Consider the following 18,888-nt stretch of genomic DNA (forward strand, 5'->3'; position numbering starts at 1 on the left):
CAGGTCAACCTGGAAAAGCAGGTTTTCTAAAACAAAACAAAACAAAAAGACTGGCAGTGCCCTGATGCTCAGAGAATGGAGTCCAAATCCTGTAGCTTGGGATCCTCCCTGGGCCCCAGTTGCTTTTCCCATTCCCCTCTGTCCCTCCCCACGAGCCCTGGAACTGGCCAAGTCCTTTCCAAATACCAGGTCTTTTGATGCCACCAGGATCCCATATATATTGGGTCAGCCAAAAGTTCTTGTGTTCTTCCGTATAATAAGACATATTTTTCATTTTCACCAATAACTTTATTGATTTGGATATTTTGAGTATGTCAGCTATCTCCCATGTGGTATAACATTGACTGTTCTCAATGTCTTGATTTGATCCCAATCACTTCAACTGGCCTACCCAACTGTTGAGCATTGTCCAGAGAGAAATCTCTAGCACAAAACTTCACAAACTACTTTTGACACATTCCATCAGTTACAGCACCTTCTCCATACGCTGCACAATCTTGTTTCAGTTGCGTTTTTACCTCTTGAAATAATAAAGGATAATATACCAAAAGCGCACATTTTCTTCCATCTTCAATATAAAAATGGCTACAGAAAAGTTCACCAATTGACGTTCTGATGTTTTTTAAATTTATTTTCTAAGTATATTTTGTTGTTTATGATGTTAAAGTTGTCCCAATTTCAACTTTGCTCCCCTTCGCACAGTAGCCCCTTCCCTCCAGCAATCCCACCCCACTTAGTTCATGCCCATGGGTCGTGCATATAAGTTCTTTGGCTTCAACCTTTCCTATATTATTCTTAACTTCCCCATCTATTTTGTACCAATTGATTATGCTTCTTAATCCCTGCACCATTTCCCCATTTCTCTTCCTTCCCCCTCCCAGCTGATAACCCTCCAAATGATCCCCACACCTATGATTCTGTTCCTATTCTGATCATTTGCTTAGTTTTTGCTTTTAGTTTTTTAGGTTCTGTTGTTGATAGTTGTGAGCTTGTAGTCATTTTAATGTTCATCGTTTTGCCCTTTCTCTTAAATAAGTCCCTTTAACACTTCATATAATAATGGCTTGGTAATGATTAACCCCTTTAGCTTTACCTTGTCTGCGAAGCACTTTATCTGCCCTTCCATTCTAAATGATAGCTTTGCTGGATAGGGTAATCTTGGTTGTAGGTCCTTGCTTTTCATCATTTTGAATACTTCTTGTCAGTCCCTTCTTGCCTGCAAAGTTTCTTTTGAGAAGTCAACTGAAAGTCTATAGGAAGCCCTTTGTAGGTTTTTCTTCTTTTCTCTTGCTGATTTTAAGATTCTCTCTTTATCTTGAACTTTTGGCATTTAAATTATGATGTGTCTTGGTGTGGTCCTCTTTGGGTCTAGCTTGTTCAGAACTCTGTGCTTCCTGGACTTGTACGTCAATTTCTTCCACCAAATCAGGGATTTTCCTTCATTATTTTTTCACATGTTTTCAATTTCTTGTTCTTCCTCTTCTCCTTCTGGCACCCAATTTGGATGTTGGCATGTTTAAAGTTGTCCTAGAGGTTCCTAATCCTCTCCTTGTTTTTTTTCAATTCTTTTCTTCATTCTGTACTGGTTAACTGTTTGTTTCTTCCTTATGTTCCAAATTATTGATTTGAACCCCGGTTTCCTTCCCTTCACCAATGGTCTCATGTGGATTTTCCTTCATTTCACTTAGCTTAGCCTTCACTTCTCTTCTGCATTTGTTGTACTCAGGCATATGTCAAGTCTGTAGGCATCGTTATGACCAGTGTTTTGAACTCTGCATCTATTAGGTTGGCTATCTCCTCATCGCTTAGTTCTCCCTCTGGAACCTTGATCTGCTCCCTCTTTTGGGCCATACTTCCGTCTCCTCAACTTGACAGGCTCCTGTGTTTGCCTCTGTGTCTTAGGTAGAGCTGTCACACCTGTTTTGTTGTAAGGGGCAAAGCCAGTACAGGGTGACCCGTTTCACCATGTTGTGGCTTTGTAGGTGGGGGAGGGGCCTGAGAGAGAACGCCGCTTGCTCAGCACTTGCCCCTTTTCCAGGCACTTGTCCCACTTCCTGTATGGGACTGGTACCTCTCTAGCTGTTGCCCTGGCTGTTGTTCTGAGTGGGTGGGTCTGTGGAAACTCTAGGACTGTGGGGGCCTCTAAACAGACTGTGCTGAGACTGGCAGTTTCTTCCTCTGCAAACCCCCACTGGTTTTCAGTTATAGGTTAAGTGGCTTTATTTTCCCCAGTGCTGGAATTGCGAGCTGCATGGTCTGGGAGCGATCCCCGGGTGTCCCTCCCTACTTTTTTAAATATGTGACTGCGTTTCCTGCTGGCTGGCCAAAGCTGCTGTCATGCCACCGCTGGCACCACACTGCGTCCTCTCCACCCTGGCCCCACCCCTTACCTGTCTCAATGAGTGTTTCTTCTTTATATCTTTGTTTCTTGGACTTCCATGCACCTAGATTTTCTGGCTGCCTCTAGTTTTGAGATAGTCGTATTCCTTCTTAGTTGTGGAGAGAGACGCATGCCTACCCATGTCTCCATCTTGGCCCAAAGTCACTGATTTATTTTTTTTAACGCATACTAATACAATAGCTGTCACAATACAATCTATCAAAATTGTTTCAAGTTAAGTTAAAGACAACTAAGCACTACTAGAGCCAACTACTGAAAAAAGCAAACTTTCTGGCCAACCCAGTATCAGTTCCTCTGCTAAGAAAGCTCTTCATGTCACCAGCTGGCAAACTTCATCTTTGCAGCTTAAATGTCAACACCTATGTTGACTCTTCCAGAGATTTTTTAGCAAGCTGTCCCAGAATCTAATGACCTTGGATAGTCTACTGTCCCAGTCACGCTATATAGTCTATAAAGAATTGATATTTGTCTGTGTACTCCTCCCAGTCAAGACTGGGCGCTCCATATACATAGAGACCACTTAGTCAGCAGGAGTGCAAAAAGGGATTACTAAATGGAGGCTACCCCCCGTGCCTGTGCCTGCCAGGACACTGATGTGGTATCACTGGTGCCAGTTTTGGTGATCAGGCAATACCAGAAGTACCCTACTGGTATAGAAAGGCTGAGTGAGATCTTTGGGGAAAGGATAGATGAGCAGTGAAGGGGAAAAGGTTCAGGAAAAATTGGTGGATCAGAGGAGTTCACTCAGTCGCTATCTGTTCTGAAGGCTTTCACCGCTCCCCTAGTACAGTCCAACAGAAGTCAGTGAAAACATCCACCTGCTTGTGTGAAGAGGTAGAGGTTTATTGAAATATAAACATTCAAGAACATGTAAGATAGAAAATAACCACAACATATACAGACACTTGCTGTAAGAGGGCATCTGAGGTATTTCTCCACTGCCTAGGCTACCCATGTGCTATCCTGATTTTCCTGGTTAAAAAACACAGAAGACAGGGAGGGCGAAGGGATGGAGCTGCCCTGGTTGCCTGCCATGTGGCCTTCAGGACTGCACGTCTAGGGAAAGTTCCTCTTGGCCCAGGGCCCTGTCCCCAAGGGCCCCTACTGGTGCCCTAACTCTTGCACTTCCAGGCTGAGACCCTTCTGTTGTCCTGAGGTCAGCAAGGGTTCACTGAGGGGGAGGCTGGGCAAGCTGCCTAGGAGAGGGAATCTAATGACCAGAAAGATGCAGTGTGCTGTCCCTGCATCCTCTAGCTGGGAAAAGTCCATCCTTCATGACCAAACCCCTGAGAAAAACACACTGGCAAAATGTCTGTGACACCCTGAAGTGGGCCCAGTGCCAGCCAACTGGGCTCCTCCCTGGCACCAGATCCCAGAAGCCCTTCTCTGCCCGTCCCCTCACTTGCCTGGTGGGTAAGGTGGGAAGGTTTCTGAGACCAGAAGAGGTCAGCCTTGGTAGAGGGGCTGTGTGCGTGTGTGTGGAAGGCTAGGGGAGGGAAGAGAGACAGTCCAGTAGACCTGCAGCTTACCAGACTCAGGCATGTTTTGTGCTCCAGCTCTGGAATTCCCTTTCCTTTCCTAGACATGATGGAACATTAGCCAGGTGTGGGCTCGTGCCAGCATGGGATCCCACCACAACCTGGCAACGTCACAGTGGGTGGTGCCTACTGAATACTGTGAGGTGAGCCTTGTGTGAGAATCAGTTCTTCCTTACCACACAGGAGCGGTCTGCTCCACCCAGGGTCTAAGAGGAGATTCAGTTCTCTCAGCATCACATCCTCTGTAAGGCCCATGGCCTGCCCATCCTGAGGTGGGAATTTGGAGTGAAGGGGAGATGTCTGGCACCCACTGGAGAGCAGGCGGTAGGGGTTGGGACTAGCACTGCTCTGGCAGGAACTGGATCGAGGACCACCTTCAGAATGGGTGTGGTTTTAGGACCCAACCTGTGCAGGAGCGGGCTCGTACTCCACCTCCTCCCTGCCGCTGTGATCCCTGAGTCGTCTCTCCTGCCTGCTTCCTGACCTATTCACCAGGGTCTCAAAGGGGCTGGGGTACCAAATCATTTGTTTGGTTTTGGGGTGATCTGCTTTCATTTCTTTGGTGCTATAATAACAATAAAAATGCTAAAATAAAAGAACAAAGTCAGCAAAACACATATAAAAAAAGATTTCAGAGATGCAAAAACTTCCTGAAGAATCAAACATCAACAATTACAAATCTGAGGTATTTCAATGAACCTGACATCAGCAGGTTGGGGATGTTGGGGCTGAGATGGCCCCATGAGAAGGCGGCCAAGGGACAAGTGGGCTGTTCTTGGATGAGCTGGCCAAGAAGGGTGAGTGGGCAGCATGAGGTCTGAAAGGGTCAGAAAAGGGTATGAAGTGGGTGCTACAGCAGACGTCTAATAGGCCCTGGGACCTCAGGACTGCCCTCATGTGACCTTTTTGGGCCATTACAAGGGGATTAAGGGGCCATAAGGATTGCTTCAAGACATGAATTTGAGGGACCCACACCCCAGGAACCAACATGGGAGGCAAGGACAGCCCCATCTCATGCTCAGCAGAGAAGGGCGACAAAGGCATGCTCTTGGCTCCTAGCAGACCCACATGAGAATTAAAGATTGGGGCACTGAGCAGGGGAAGGGACAGTGACCCTGGGGTCATGACAGAAGGCAGGACAAGAAAAATAAATTAAAGGGGAAAGGATATGGAGGGCTTCCAGCCCTGTGTTGGCTTACAGATTGTCAATACACTGTGCCCAGGATGGGGGTGGCCTGGGAATCCCCAGGAAGCTGGCTGCCCAGAGACCCCACCCATTTCCCCAGGACAATCCCTGATTGGACAACGCTGCCCTGTCCTGCCCTCCAGCCTCTCCCTGCCACCAGAGTACAGCAGGACCTGAATGGAGCCTGGATAGGTGGACACAACCAAAGTCTCAACATCTGGCCAAATGGTATCTGACATGGGATCTGTGAGATGAGGTAAATTTTGTGCATCAACTTTCTTCACTCCCGACAGGAGAGTAGGGAGTAGCAGCTGGGTCCTGCCCCTCAGAGGGACCAGCTGGTGGAGGGCTCTGCACTGGGGGTGCCCCGGGATGAGGTAGGACTGGGTGAGCAGTGAGAGCTGCTGCTGCTGCTGGTGCTGCTGCTGATGCTCTGGGGAGCAGCCCCTGCGATAAGGTGGACCACGGGCTTCTGGGCAAACAGCACACCTGGGTGGGGAGGAGAAGAAAGTGTGAGCAGATAAGAGAGAAGAGGCGGGTTCCATTCATTTCCACTGATTATTGCTGCCATACTGTGCAAGACTCCACTCTGGACACTGTCAGGTGCTGACAGAAGTCCCAAACACTGTCCTGCTTCCAGGTGCTTAGAGGTTGTGAGGAGGACACACTTAGATGGGTACAGTAATCTTGCTGAAATGTTACAAATGCTCTGAGGAAGTGTCCTCAGGGTGTTGTGTGAACAAAAGGGTTTTGGAGGGCAGGGGAAAATTAGTCAGGAAAGGCTCCAGGGGGAAGCCGTTCCTGGACTGTAAGAAAAAGTGGCCAAATGAGGAAGGAAATGGTGTGCCAGCAGAGGGAACCTGAGAGAACAGAGAACAGAGAGGCAGCGAACGTGCTATGGTCTGATTACAGCATGCAGGCAGATGAGGCTGGACAGACTGGAGGAAGCCTGGGTCCTACCCTGTAGGTGTTGTGAAGCTCCTCAAAGTTATAAGAAGGAAGGAACCTCATCAGATGTGCATTTTAGAACACTCTCTGTGGGGCTGAGAGGAACATGGGTGACAGAGACCTGCAAGGAAGGTGCTCTGACAGGGGAAGAGGCCTGACCCAGAGCACAGGCCAGGAGAGGACAGGGAACACAGAGCAGCAGGGTCTGCTCAGCTCTGGGGGGCCCGGATGGGTGTGAGGGGCTCTCAGGAATGACTTTCAGGTTCCTGGCCTACATGACCGCAAACCCACGGAGAGAGGGCACAGGTGGAAGCAGGACTGAGGCAGGTGAGGTTTGGGGAGCCTTCGACTCTCTTCTGAGAGAGGAGGGGGCAGTATGCCCTTCCTTTCTCTCGATAAGCGAACAAAAGGATGTGGAAATCAGGCCCCCATATCCTTCTTCCGTGCTTTCCCCATGGACCTACTCCCACCCCTAAACCCCAGGCCACCACAGCACTACCAGAAGGCCAAGAGCACCCAGACCCTACCCGCTGGCTCCCCCAGTCTCCTCAAGGGCCTCCTGTGTCAGGCAGAGACCCCTGACTGTGGCTCCTCTTTGCGGGCTGTTTCCAGGGGCTGTTCCTTCCCTGGCCCTGACCCCAATGCCCACAGCACACGGTCCAGCAGGGATCCAGAGCATGAGGCCTGCAGGGTGCGCCCTGAGGAAGCCTCGCTCTCAGCACAGGAGGGCTCAAGGGGCCAGAAACATGCCCTGAGGAAATGCCCCCGGTGTTTGATGGAAGGGGCACCTCTACGCCCTCTGTAAAACCGGGGGCTGATGCTGGGACTCCTGGTAGAAGGCCATTGATTAGAATGCCTGGACTCTTCAGCCCCAACTCATTAAGCTGCACTTAACAAGAGTGGGCTGGGTTTGTTCCCAAACTTATCCCTAAACCCACAAAATGGGAGTGGGAAGAGAACTGATGCTATGAAAACCAAGTTGACTGCCTTGGGTAGACTTGGTAAAGGTGTTCAACCAACCAACCAACCAACCAACCAACCAACCAACCAACCACTACTGCCAAATTAGACTGAGGGAGAAACAACTGTAAATTATGGGAAAAATCATAAACATACAGGCACTCAGGTCCCTTTGCATCTTTCCTTGGTCCATTTTAAAGAAAAGGAATGACAGCAGTTTAGAAAGAGAACACTTGAAGCACAAAGAAAGGAGGACTGTGCATTAGAAGATGATAGTGGCGGACCGAAAATACAATTACTTATTCTAAGTAACTGCATTTGAAGGCATGAATATAGAGTTAATTGCTTCTTCACATTAAATGACATATTCAATTAGCAAGCCAATCATTGGTCCAAAAGCGTTCCGCACTGGGTTTCTATCGTATCAAATGTGGAGCAGGATCTGTCATCATGTTAGCAATCCTCAGCCTCTACTAGTCCAGAAGAACAGTCTACCTGTGGAACTTGGACACCACCTAAAAGGAAGCCACCCCAGAAGGTACGCAGACAGGAAGATGACAGGTGGGGCCGGTCAGACCGCCGCACTGAGGGCTGGCCACCACACATGGGCCTCACCTGCATAGGTGGTGCCATCGATGTCCACAGACATGTTAATGCTCCCAATGCTGCCTGTAGTCAGATTCAGCGCTGTAGCCGAGGCCTCTGATCTGTCTTCTGCTAGGACAAGGGAGACAGCAAGCCTGGTCAAGCCTTCCAGCACATCCGTTGAACTTTCTGAGGCTCTCTCATGCCCCCGGTTTGGCCACAGCAGGCTGAGGCACTTGTTAGAAAGCATCTAGATAACCTCCTGAGCATAAGGTCTGGCAGGAGGATGCAGGCTTGCTAATGTTTGTTTTCTCCGTGAGCCACTTCACCTCCCCAACTCCCTCTGCTTGAAGAAAAAGGGATCACCATCAGCAAGGAGACTGCCCTTGGCTCATAGCTGTGTGCTGACACTTTCAAAGTGATTCGGCAAACTTCACCGAGCACCCACTATCCATGAGCTGAGCTACCAGAGATAAGGAAGATCCAGTCTCTGCCTCTGAGGTCTCACCCTGCCTCCTTCTCCCCTTCGCCAGGCTCTGTTGCTCCTCAAGGGGAGGGTCTACCTACTCAACACCTGGTGCTCCATCTCAGCCTGGGTATCGGGCTTGTGGAAGGCCACTGCCCAGCTCACCTTTGCCCGCTCATCATGCACAGGGCCAAGAATTCCTTCAGATAAGCTGCTTGTTCTGTTAGCCTCTGGCTTGTGCAGGACTGGGGCACCTGGCCTTGAATGGGTAACGGAGCAGAGACCTGCTGCCTGGGCCGTCACCTCCAGCCTCTTCCTCCTCACCCAGGGGACAGTAACGGAGGAGCTGCTTGGGAATGTGCACAGCTTCCTCCACTCCTGGTTTCTTCCCCATGCACGCTTATTTCATGTTTATTCTGGGCCAGCACCGAGGGCAGGAACAGCCAAGAAAATGTGTGTGACAAAGGAAAGGGAGGGAAGAGGAAAAAGGGACATGGAGTGTGTGGTTCAGGGGACATAAAGATGGGGCACCTGAAAAATGTGGAGGGTAAGGGAAAGGGTGTCAATGATGCTGTCAAACTTGTGTTTCCTCCTTCCCGCCTGTTCTGAGGGTCACAGGCAGCCTGGTGTGAGGGAACTCAGTGCCTCACAGAGCCTCAGGAATAGAGGTCCCAACTTCCTCCCAGATGTGCCCTATGCTTGCCTACACCCCCCCACATCCTGTCAGGCACTGGAGAAAAGGCTGAGCCCTTTAATTTAGGCAGATCAAAGGCTGGTGGGGAAGAGAAACACAGCTACTGTCCCCGAAGCTCTCTGATCCCTCCTCCTTGAGCACTGCTTTTTCCTATTTGCTAGAGAAGAGGGCTCTGTCTGAAACAATTTCTGGTCCCCAAGAAAATAACCTCAGCTCGGTGAACTGAGATTTCTGTGGCCACTGAAGCCCCATGTGGCCTTCTGGCTTCTAGACCCTTCCAGGGGCCTGGAGGGCAGAAGCTGAAGAAGCCCCTACCCAGTCCTGGGGGACGTGAATGGGCCCCTGAATGCCACGTGGCCTGGCACACTCACCCCTCCCGTTGACCCGGATCTTCATGGGCAGCTGCCGTGCCATGCTGAGAAAGTTGCGCTGGAAAGCCTGCTGCACCAGGCGCTGCTCTTCCTCTGACAGCCTGGATGCCTTCTTCTCAGGGGGCTCCCCCGACTCCAGCCGCTCCCGCAGCTGCTCCAGCGTGGCTACCCGGGTGCCAGTCTGCTGGCCTGCCAAGGTCAGGGGCACAGCCAATCGATTTGGCACAGGTACTGTTGTGACTGGGACTCCATCACCTGGCAAAGGCACCAAAGCCAGACTGACCCACAATCCACCCTCCCACCCAGGTCCTGGACATGGAAACTTGGCTCCGTTCCTTCCTCCTCCCCCAGGGCCCTGCAGACCTTTCCTGAGAGTAGTTGCCGGGGATATCCGAGGGCTGCTGGCACTGGTACCACTGCCGGAGCCCAGCCCAAGGATGGGGAAGCGGATCTTGGATGTGGAGAGAAGGGCAGGGGCCCCAGTGGCAGTAGCAGGGGCAGCGGGAGAGTAGCCAAAGAGTGAGGAGCTGTAGCTGGGCCGCCGGCCCTCCCGCCTGTTGCCATCAATGGCTGCCTGGAGCTCAGCTGGGGAGCTCAAGGCTTTCTTCTCACATTCGTAAGCATAGAGGTACTTCATGTACCTGGAGGGGGGGGGAAGGAAGCAAAAGAGAGTAATCCAAAACATGGTACCAGAGGCTGCCCCATTTAAGTTGCTGGGTCTGTAGCAGCAGCCTCTGTGGGCAGGCCTCTAGGACAGAGGGCTGCAATCTGGTGCATCCCATGGAAGAGAAGACTCTGGGACTGCTGACTACCCTGGCCCAGGCCCCTCTAACTGCTACTCAATTCTGAGCACTGCTCAAAGGGGAGGCATCATTCACTAAGGGGAAAAAGGAACATACACTAATGCTTCACAGTCATTTTGGTGCCTTTTGAATGCCCCGGGAGATCTCAGGCCTGTGCTGTGACATGACTACCTGGCTCCTGATTTCCTAACCATCCCAAATCAGGCTGGTCAGATGGGCAATTCTTCCCATTGTGTGTCAGATGTCCCAGGAAGCAATTCTCTACCCAAGAACCTTGAGGTAAGGACTGCTATATTAGTTTTAGCTCTACCCACACCTCCACCTCTGCTGGAACAGTTCCAGCAGGTAAGTCCTTTCTACTTTTCAACAAGGACATGACATGCTACCTAACTAATATGTCAGTCGCTCATTCCATACTCTCCACAGAGGAACTTCCAGAGTGTTATGAAAGGAGAGAATCCCTTCTGGCCCTCACTCTCCAATGTTGCTCTTAACTTCACTATTTCTGTCACCCTTGTAATGAACTCAAATGGTGACAAAAAAACCCATTTACCAACCCCAGTAGGGCCTGACCACCTGCCTTTTCCTGGGTCCCATGTTGTTGGGCAAGCTTTCAGGTAGGAAGGGCCAGGATTAGGGTGGGGGTGCAGTGTGGGAGACATTCTCCTGGAAAGAGTGTGGATTTCAGGGGCAAGGCCCAGGTGGAAAGAATTTCAGCTCCACCACTTACTAGCTGAAATGGTCTTCAACAAACAATGTAACCTCTGAGACTTAGCTTTGGCAATCTGGAAAATGGGAATGACACCTACTTTACAGGGTTAGTGAAGTGTGAAGGCAACAGAATGGTGAAGTAGCAACACACAGGCCACTTGGGAAATGCTGGCTCTCATCATTATTTTGGTCTAGTGGGGGATTCATCTCAGGAAGCTCCTGCTGCCTCAGAAATTCCACTCATCTTGCTCACTGTATAACGAAATTTTCTTCCTTCCCCTCCTCTAAGTTAAAACATCCCCTTTCCTCCCTGGCTGGGTAGCTCAGTTGGCTGGGGCATCATCCTGATACACTGGGGTTGTGGGTTCAACCCTCACTTAGGGTATCCCCATCCCACCCCCAAAAAGAAAACAAAACATTCCCCCCCCCCCCCCCCCCCGCCTCCAGTCTCTGCCTCCTTTCCCCAAGGCCTGGCCACTCACTGGGTCCTCAGGGTGAAGGCGGCACTGGTGATGGACGTGGGAAGGTTCAGGCCTTTGGTGATCTCCCTCCAGATCTTCTTGTTGATGATCTCCACCAGACCCCCCTTCTCCGTCACCAGTTTATACAGCATATATAGGTCAAGGATTTGCTTAGCCATGATAGGGATTCGGTTGATGGGGGTCCCTGTGATTGTGCAAAGGGAGAAACAGAGGGTTATGTCATCCTCAAGCAGAGAAAAAGAGACATCTGTGTATGCCCACCTTTTGTTGAGTTGGAAATATGTTCAGAAATCTGCTTAGGAATATAATTTAACTCAAACTCCCAAAGCCTGAAAGCTGTCAGATTAGCTGCCTCTTCTCTTAGGATGAACAGAAAGACAGGCTGCATGGCCTTAGGTAAAACAGCCTCTCTGGGTCTGGTTTCCCATCTACAAATAAGAGGGTTGGACTAGATTTTTTTCCCCCTAGGAGTATCAAGTCTAGATTCTTTCCTAACGATGTGGCAACTCACTCCTCTGCAGCCTTCATGTGCCAGTCAGCCCTCTCCTCCAGGAAGCCTTCCCTGACTCCCTTGACAGGGGAGCTCCTGCCTGGCTCATCTACCTGGATAACCGCTTGCTTCCTCCTCTCTTGCTGCAGGGGAGAGAAATGAGTTTTTCTGTTCTGTGTCTCCACCATGTCAAAGGAGCTGCAAGAAACCCAGGTTTCTAGGGGGAGTGAAAAGCCACTCAACAATTCTCTCCTCCCTAATCACTCCACCCCCTCCCTGGCCTTAGAAAGGGAGGGAGTGGGTCAGAACAGCTTCCGCAGACTGCCCCACTGGCCCCAAGGGAAGTGAGAGGAGCCAGAGCTGTGACTAGGAAACCTGCCTCTGAGCAGGAAGGCCCATTAATGAGCACCAGGGGATGCAGGGAGGGCAGGGCAAGCGCCTTTCACAGGCGCTGGTCAGGAGCTCATCAGGAGGCGTGATGGATGACTGTCATTTGGCAGCCTCTGGATTAATGATGTGGAGGTCAGAGGGGAGAATTCCAAAGGGAAGGGTCACTGTCCAGGGCAGGGTATGAGACCTGTTGCCTTTTAATGGCAAACTGCTTGTACTGTACACAGGCTGCTCCTTCCCTGGCCCCTCCCACTGTCCCGATCTCGCTGCCTGCCTGGAAGACGTTAGGCCAGCCTGACTAGAGAAGGGCTTTGTTTCGGTTCCTGTGGTTCCTCCTGCTTCTTTTCCCTCAAGAAATGGCATTCTCTTTCCAGCCCCGGAATGTTGGCCTCACCAACTCTTTTATAGGATAATTCAAGCCAGAGAATGGAGTGAAGTCTCCCACACTTATGAAGAGGAAGCCGCGTGAACATGAACATGTGGGACTGCTATGGCCTCTTTCTCAGTGTAGGGAGGAAGCAAGAGGCCTCCAAGGCCTTTGTCTTGACCAACTGATCTTTGGAGGGTCAAGGACAAAGGGGTCATAACAGTTAGATTCGAAGACTCAAAGGTGAACTCTCAGAGGATTCCTGGTATACCCTAAGACGCAGCTCATTACGTTGGTTAACTTTTTGTCCCTGTGCTGTTCTGGGCTCACCCTTAGTCCTGTCAGACGAGAGCCTGATGCTGCAGAACCAGTCTCCGGCAGGACAGGTCTGCTGTCCCTGTCCGTGTGGAGGTCTGTCTGCCCAAGCACACTGAAGGCCTGGGCACGTTCACACCCTCCATGGCACTGCCTATAGGCTCTAGAAAGACCACTCCCAAAGTCTCCTCACAGAGGCCCTCTAAGCTTACATTTCCAGAAGGTTCCAAGACATCTTCACATGTATGACCTCGAAGTCAAGAGTGTTCGCACTGAGCTCATCTTTATCCTCTAAGTTACTATCTCTCTTTCCCTGTTGCTTCCTTCTTTGAGATTTTAGACAGGCAGCTCAGAGGCAACACTGACTCCTCCTCTCTCCTCTATCACCAACCTATAGGTTGTTAGGAAGCTCCACTGCATCTTCCTTTGAGGTACTTTACAAAGGTGTCTTCCTTTCCAGGCTGCAGCCACCATGCTAAACCAGGCCCTAGCTGGCTTACAATTAGATGCCTGCAGCATCTTCTTATCCATGCACTCACCTTGCACTTTCACCATATTACTCACCTCGTTTAAAAACCTGCCAAGACTCTGACTGCCTACCCTTCCCAGCCCACATGTTCAATCTCTTGACTGAGTTCTCTGACACTCTTAAAAAATCAAGTATGAAGTATTTCCAGTACATCCCAACAACTCACTCTCCAATTAGTTGGGTCTCCTCACCATCACCCCCAAAATCAAGCTCATTTCTTCTCTGCCTTTGGCTCTGTGCTCTCCCTCCTCATCAAGACTAAAATGACCTGCCACTGCTCAAACCCTCTCCACACTAGCCTTCAACATTCACTCACTCCAGAATTAATTTTCTAACTACACTAGTTCATGTGGATGTCTTCCCTTTCAGGATTTCGATTACAACCCCTCCATGCTCAGCACATAATTACTTATGTTCATCTGGTATCCCAGGAGGACTGTAGCTCTCTGAAGGCAGCAACTGTTTTTCCTTCACCATGGTTTGAATATTATACTTCATAGTGTTCAATAAACTACCATGCAGATTTTTAAAAAAGCTTAAGAGTCAAAAATAAAATAAAATAAAAAAGCTTAAGAGTCAAAGCAACCAGCTCCATGGTAACCCAACTGGGAATCTTAACCACATTTTCTTCATGCTTGTGGTGTGCCTGCAGGACCCATGAGTATCTTTAAGTGTTAATGCTGACAGCCCTGAAAGAAGTCACCTTCATGCTCAGACCCTAGCAGGTTCGTTATTAAACAGACTAGGGAAGTGAGGCCCAGAGTGGTCAAGCTCTTTGCATCCAAGTTCTAGAATAAGATGATAGTTTTGAGCTCCATTTGTGAATAGCTTTCAGAGTTTGCACTATTTTCATTAGTCTCTAGTGGTGGTAAATCAAACGTGAAGGGTGTATTTTACTTTTAGAAATGGTTGTGCACGGAGGCAGGCCAGCAGAACAGGATGAAGTGCTGGGCTGTGACCACACACCAAGAGGTTTTCTAGTGTGGCTCAACTGGCCTCTGAAGGCCAACTCCCCAGCGAGGAATTATAAATTCACTCTGAATATAGTCATTGGGCTGATGTCTAGCCATCTGAGACGGCTTCTTTGTGTTATAGATGTAGAAATTTCATTAAAAATTCACCTTTTTATCGTCACATGTGACTGCATTAGGCTGAGAAATGCTCAGGGGCAAAGGAAACAAAAGGTAGAGAGAAACAGAGCCTGAAAAGGCAAAGAAGGGGCAAAGTGGTGTTTGTAGTCAAAGATGTAAGCCTAATCGAAAGCGACCTCTTCCCAGCACCTACACAGAGAAACCTCCAGGCTGGGGGTGTACTGGAACCCTGGCAGTGGCCCTGAGTCCTGCTCCCACCCAGCCCTGCCCTGTGTGGCTGCAGAGACCAGTAGGGAAGGGGAACAGCTGAAAGTAGCTCCTAGGGCAGGGGGATACCTTGGGACTGTCAGAAACAAAGCTGAGGCTATTGTAAGTGCGAGCTCTGAATGATGGTCTGGTTTTCTCACATGAGCCAGATAATCCAGGCACCGACTCTGCCCTGCCTTCATTCCCCAGACAACTAAGAGAGGCAAGATCCTCAGGCTGGTCCATCTCTGCGGTCTTCTCTATGCCTAATGGACTTGGTAGCTGTCCCCTTTGTCTCAAGGAGACTCAACTATGACAAGACAGGGGGAGAGGCCTTTTAGCTGAGTTTACCTGACTAAATAAAAAAGAGAACAATACATTATACTGGGTGTATAGGGGTGGGATTGTGACAGATTCATGCCTCAGTTTCCCCATCTGTGAAATGAAAATTCTGGACTAGATGACTTTCAGTTCTTAAGTCCTATGAGACTATGAATAAAAACTTAAAACAAAAATTGACAGTTATTATTATCAAAGGGAGGGTGACCTGTTTTTAGAAGTTTGCCTGAATTATGAAATAATGCTGCCAGGTGACCTTGAGATAGAGAGTTTGGGATCTTCTGTGCAGCGATCTGGGTGGCTTAGGACAACCTGTTAGGTTCGAGGCCTTGAAGGGAAGGGTCGGTTCTCTAGACTGCTTTCTGGCTGGATTATGCTTTATTATAACTAAGGAGGCTCTTCACCTGAGAGGGACAGGCTGCTGCCAACAACAGATGCAAGGGCCACCTGCCTGGAACCAGGAAGGAGACAGAGAGCCATGCAGAGAGCTCCTTGTAGGTCACCAGTGTTGGCCTTGCAGAAGGCTGAACCTCAGTCTCATCTAGCCTCTTAGAGGGGTGTGAGCACCTGATGGGGAAGCCTGGAAACTGTCAGTCACTGAATGAAAGCAGGAGCCAGGACTGAGGGTAATTAATCATGCTCCCTCTGACAGGAATCCAGCGCCTTATCTATCCCAACCCCAAGAAATGCCACTGCTCTCCAGCTCCGTCCTCAATAAAGGAGACTGACAGTCCCAACAAAGAGGCCTCTTATCAGATTTCAGTCAGGGAGCGCTAAAGCAGCCCAAGGGCTCAGTGGAAAGGCTTTTATGAGGGTCTGGACCCAGGGAAGCTGCTGCGGGGCTCCTGGTCTTTAACCCTTGGTGGTGGGAATGCTGCTGGTACCGGAATCAGCAGGGCACCAGCAGGCCAAAGCTGTGATCAAGAGCTTCCCATGCAGATAAGCCAAACAAAGTCTGTTCCCTGGCACTTGGCTGGCTCTCTTTCCTGCCACTTGGACTATGAAGACAGAGCTGGGGAGGGGCATGGAGATAGCCTCCTCTGGCACAACAAAGATGGGATATGCTGGGAATCCTGAGGGAGGGTCACTTCCTCCCCAGAAGAGAAGGGGCACTTTCCAGTGAAGACCAGAAGCAATCAGGAAGCAGGGAGCCAGGGAGCAGAGTCACATGGCAGCTGCCTTCCTGCTGACGGGTCAGGGGCAAGGGCCCAGGCCTCAGGCCCCAGGGTGTGGCCCTGCCAGGGACCCTCGCTGCTTTTTCCTGGCTTTGAAAAAGATCATTAATCATTTCCATAGCCCATCAATAATGCTGAGAGGTCGCATAGGGAGCCTGGAAGAGTTAAGACCCATGTTAAGTGGGGAACATGCAAAGGCAGACAGGCAGGCTTTCTGTCTGTCACTCTGCATATTAATTCTTTCTCTACTCTACTCTTGCTCCCCGAACTAGCAGGGAAATGACTTCATTCCCCGATTTGTTTATGTAGAAAATACCTGCCTCCAGGAAACTGAGCAGCAGTGTCTGGCACACTGCAGTGCACCATGAAGTTGACCATTCAGCAAGACTGGGCAGAGGTCAGGGTGTACAAATATCCTAGAAATGGACTGATAGGCGCCTTAAGCCCTCCACCTCTGATTCCCTACCAAGTGGGTCTAACTGACATACAGTATAGTGCACTCATCTTGAGCATACAGCTCACGTGTACTTCTGTGTACACTCCTGCAACCATCCCTCAGATGAGACAGAGGGCACTTCCAGCACCCAGGAAACACTCCCATCACTATCCACTGCCCCTGCAGCCCACCCAGGAGGTAAGCATATGTATCACACAGCTGATTTTCTATAACTTTATATAAGTGAAATCACGTAGTATATATTCTTGTGTCTGACTTCTTTTGCTCAACAGTAGGTCTGAGAGAGTCATCCCCGTTAGGTACAGAAGTTCATTCTTTTTTATTGCTGTGTGGTATTTCACCAGCAACGTGACGGTGCACCATTCATTTATCCATTCATGACTGGTGCATGTTTGAGGTCTTTTCAGTGTCTGGCTATAATGAATATTCTTGCATGTGTCTGTCAGTGAACGTAAGCCCTCGTTTCTGTGCACTCAGGAGAATTGCTGAGTCACAGGAACAGCACATGTTTAGCTTTAGTGAGTACTACAAAACAGACTTCCAAAGTCATGCCATTTATTTTCCCACCAGCAATACTTGGAAGTTCTGGAGGCACCACAACCTGGGAGGCTAATTTGAAACTCATCACCTTTTTTGATACCTTAGCTTAGATTAATTGCCTTAGGTGAAGTTTGGCAGTATGTGCAATGCTGTATCTACTATGGCAGATAATAAAATTTTAGTTTTGACTGTGCTGTCTCCTTCTTTAAAAACTGTGTTGAGAGAAAGTTGGCCAAGGAGTTAGAAGGACTGCCAGGTCTCCTCTGCTTTGTCTGTTGCTGATCAAGAGACCCAGCCAGTGTCTCCGGGAGACAGAGTAGAAGGCTGGCAGCGGAAACACACAACTCCCAGGCCTTGGCCTGGGCAGTGCACAGCTGTCTGCACTTCCACTGCTATCCATGACACTAGATTATCGATACCCAGCAGATTTTCCCACAGTGGAAGTAGGCCAAACCGTCATTTCAAACTTTCCCTACACCAGCCCTTGGATAATTTACTGAATATTAGCTCACCCTGGAACAAAGGAGGCAAAGCTATCAACCCAATTTTACCAAGTGCTAGAAGTACCAATAAAACATTTTGAAGGGAAAGAAGCTGAATTTAAAAAATGGGCCATTCAAATCAATAATGCTTTTCAAACATCAGAATCCCTTCCCACTATCATGAATTAACTGAGTAGTTATAGGGTATTAATTGACTATTAAACATGGAAAAAAATAAACAATATATCAACAGTAGCTGGATCACCTGGGGAGACAAAAAGATCAGGCTTCAGACAATGGGCTAATCCTTCGATGAAGATTTACACATTTTAGACTTTCATCTGGGGATAAAGTTAGAAAATGAAGCCCCAGAGCCTATTTCATCTGACAAAGACAACATACTTTAGTCTATCAGGAAGAGTGTCCATTACACAGACCATTTACTGCAAGATACAAAGAATATACAAGAAACTGCCTCCACCAAAGGCAAAGCAATGTATGTCATGAGCATTTCCTTGCCTGAGATGAACAGATAAGTACACAACAGAAGGAAAAGCATTCAAATTGCACTTTAAGGCAGAACAAGCCCTTTTCCTACAGTTATTCTTCGTATACACACATCAAAAACAGCCAACAATCCATTTGGGAAAACCAAGGTCAGTTTGCAGCTTTGAACAGAACTGGTGGAGGGAGGGTAGCTCTCTGGGTACGGTCTGGACAACTTTTCCTCACGACCAAGCGGTTCCTCAGCCTGTTTGTGCCCAGCTGGGGCAGGGGCTGAAGAGGACAGCCTTGCTTGTGGGTGTTCTGGGTATGTGCGAGATCCTGCTGTTGAGGCTCTGTCTCCCATGCCCCTCACCCCCACTTCATCCCGCCCTGACAGGTGCCACTGTGAATCTGTCCTTCCCTGAGAGGGCCTCTACAACGAATGCTACCCTGTGTTAATCAGCAAGATGCTATCAGACCATACCAGATAGTGGCCTGTGGAGACAGACCAGCATTCTCTGTAGGGCTTCAGAAGGCTGAAGAAAGAGGGCTTATCCATTGCCCCAACAGGAAGTGACAGTGCTGCACTGGCCTGGCAGTCAGGAAACCAAGTGTTAAATTTGCGTTGTAGCCTCAGGTAAGTCAGTTCACCTGGGGGCTGATTATTCATGGCGAACTGATAACCTCTGCTCTCTCTACCCCACAGAGGGAAGCTGTGGGGAGCAGCAGGTCAGGTAACAGGTTGAAAGGGTTCTGTAAAGTGCATGGGATAATAAGACAACAGCAAAACCACTGTCCTCCTCTTCCCGTGAGGATGAGACCACACTTCTGTTTCA

The 18,888-nt window shown here is 49.3% G+C and overlaps 1 protein-coding gene across 3 annotated transcripts in view; it reads right to left on the bottom strand.

Annotated features, from left to right (window-relative positions):
• Positions 1-3,223: 3,223 nt before the first annotated feature.
• Positions 3,224-18,888, bottom strand: part of ARID3B (AT-rich interaction domain 3B) — a 49,152-nt gene continuing 33,487 nt past the window's right edge. Inside the window, exons 5-9 of one of the 3 annotated variants that reach the window (XM_090270019.1) lie at positions 11,146-11,329; positions 9,513-9,790; positions 9,150-9,404; positions 7,649-7,747; positions 3,224-5,614 (exon numbers count right to left, since the gene is read on the bottom strand). In XM_090270019.1, the coding sequence (XP_090126145.1) occupies positions 5,451-5,614; positions 7,649-7,747; positions 9,150-9,404; positions 9,513-9,790; positions 11,146-11,329 (980 nt within the window). In that variant the 3' untranslated portion in view covers positions 3,224-5,450. Of the gene's footprint in view, positions 5,615-7,648; positions 7,748-8,249; positions 8,616-9,149; positions 9,791-11,145; positions 11,330-18,888 lie in introns of those variants that run through there. The other 2 variants (XM_090270018.1, XR_016509756.1) reach the window with 2 other exon arrangements.

The sequence above is a fragment of the Furipterus horrens genome, unplaced genomic scaffold (assembly GCF_987537825.1).
Source record: "Furipterus horrens unplaced genomic scaffold, mFurHor1.1.pri manual_scaffold_3, whole genome shotgun sequence".
NCBI lineage: Eukaryota > Metazoa > Chordata > Mammalia > Chiroptera > Furipteridae > Furipterus > Furipterus horrens.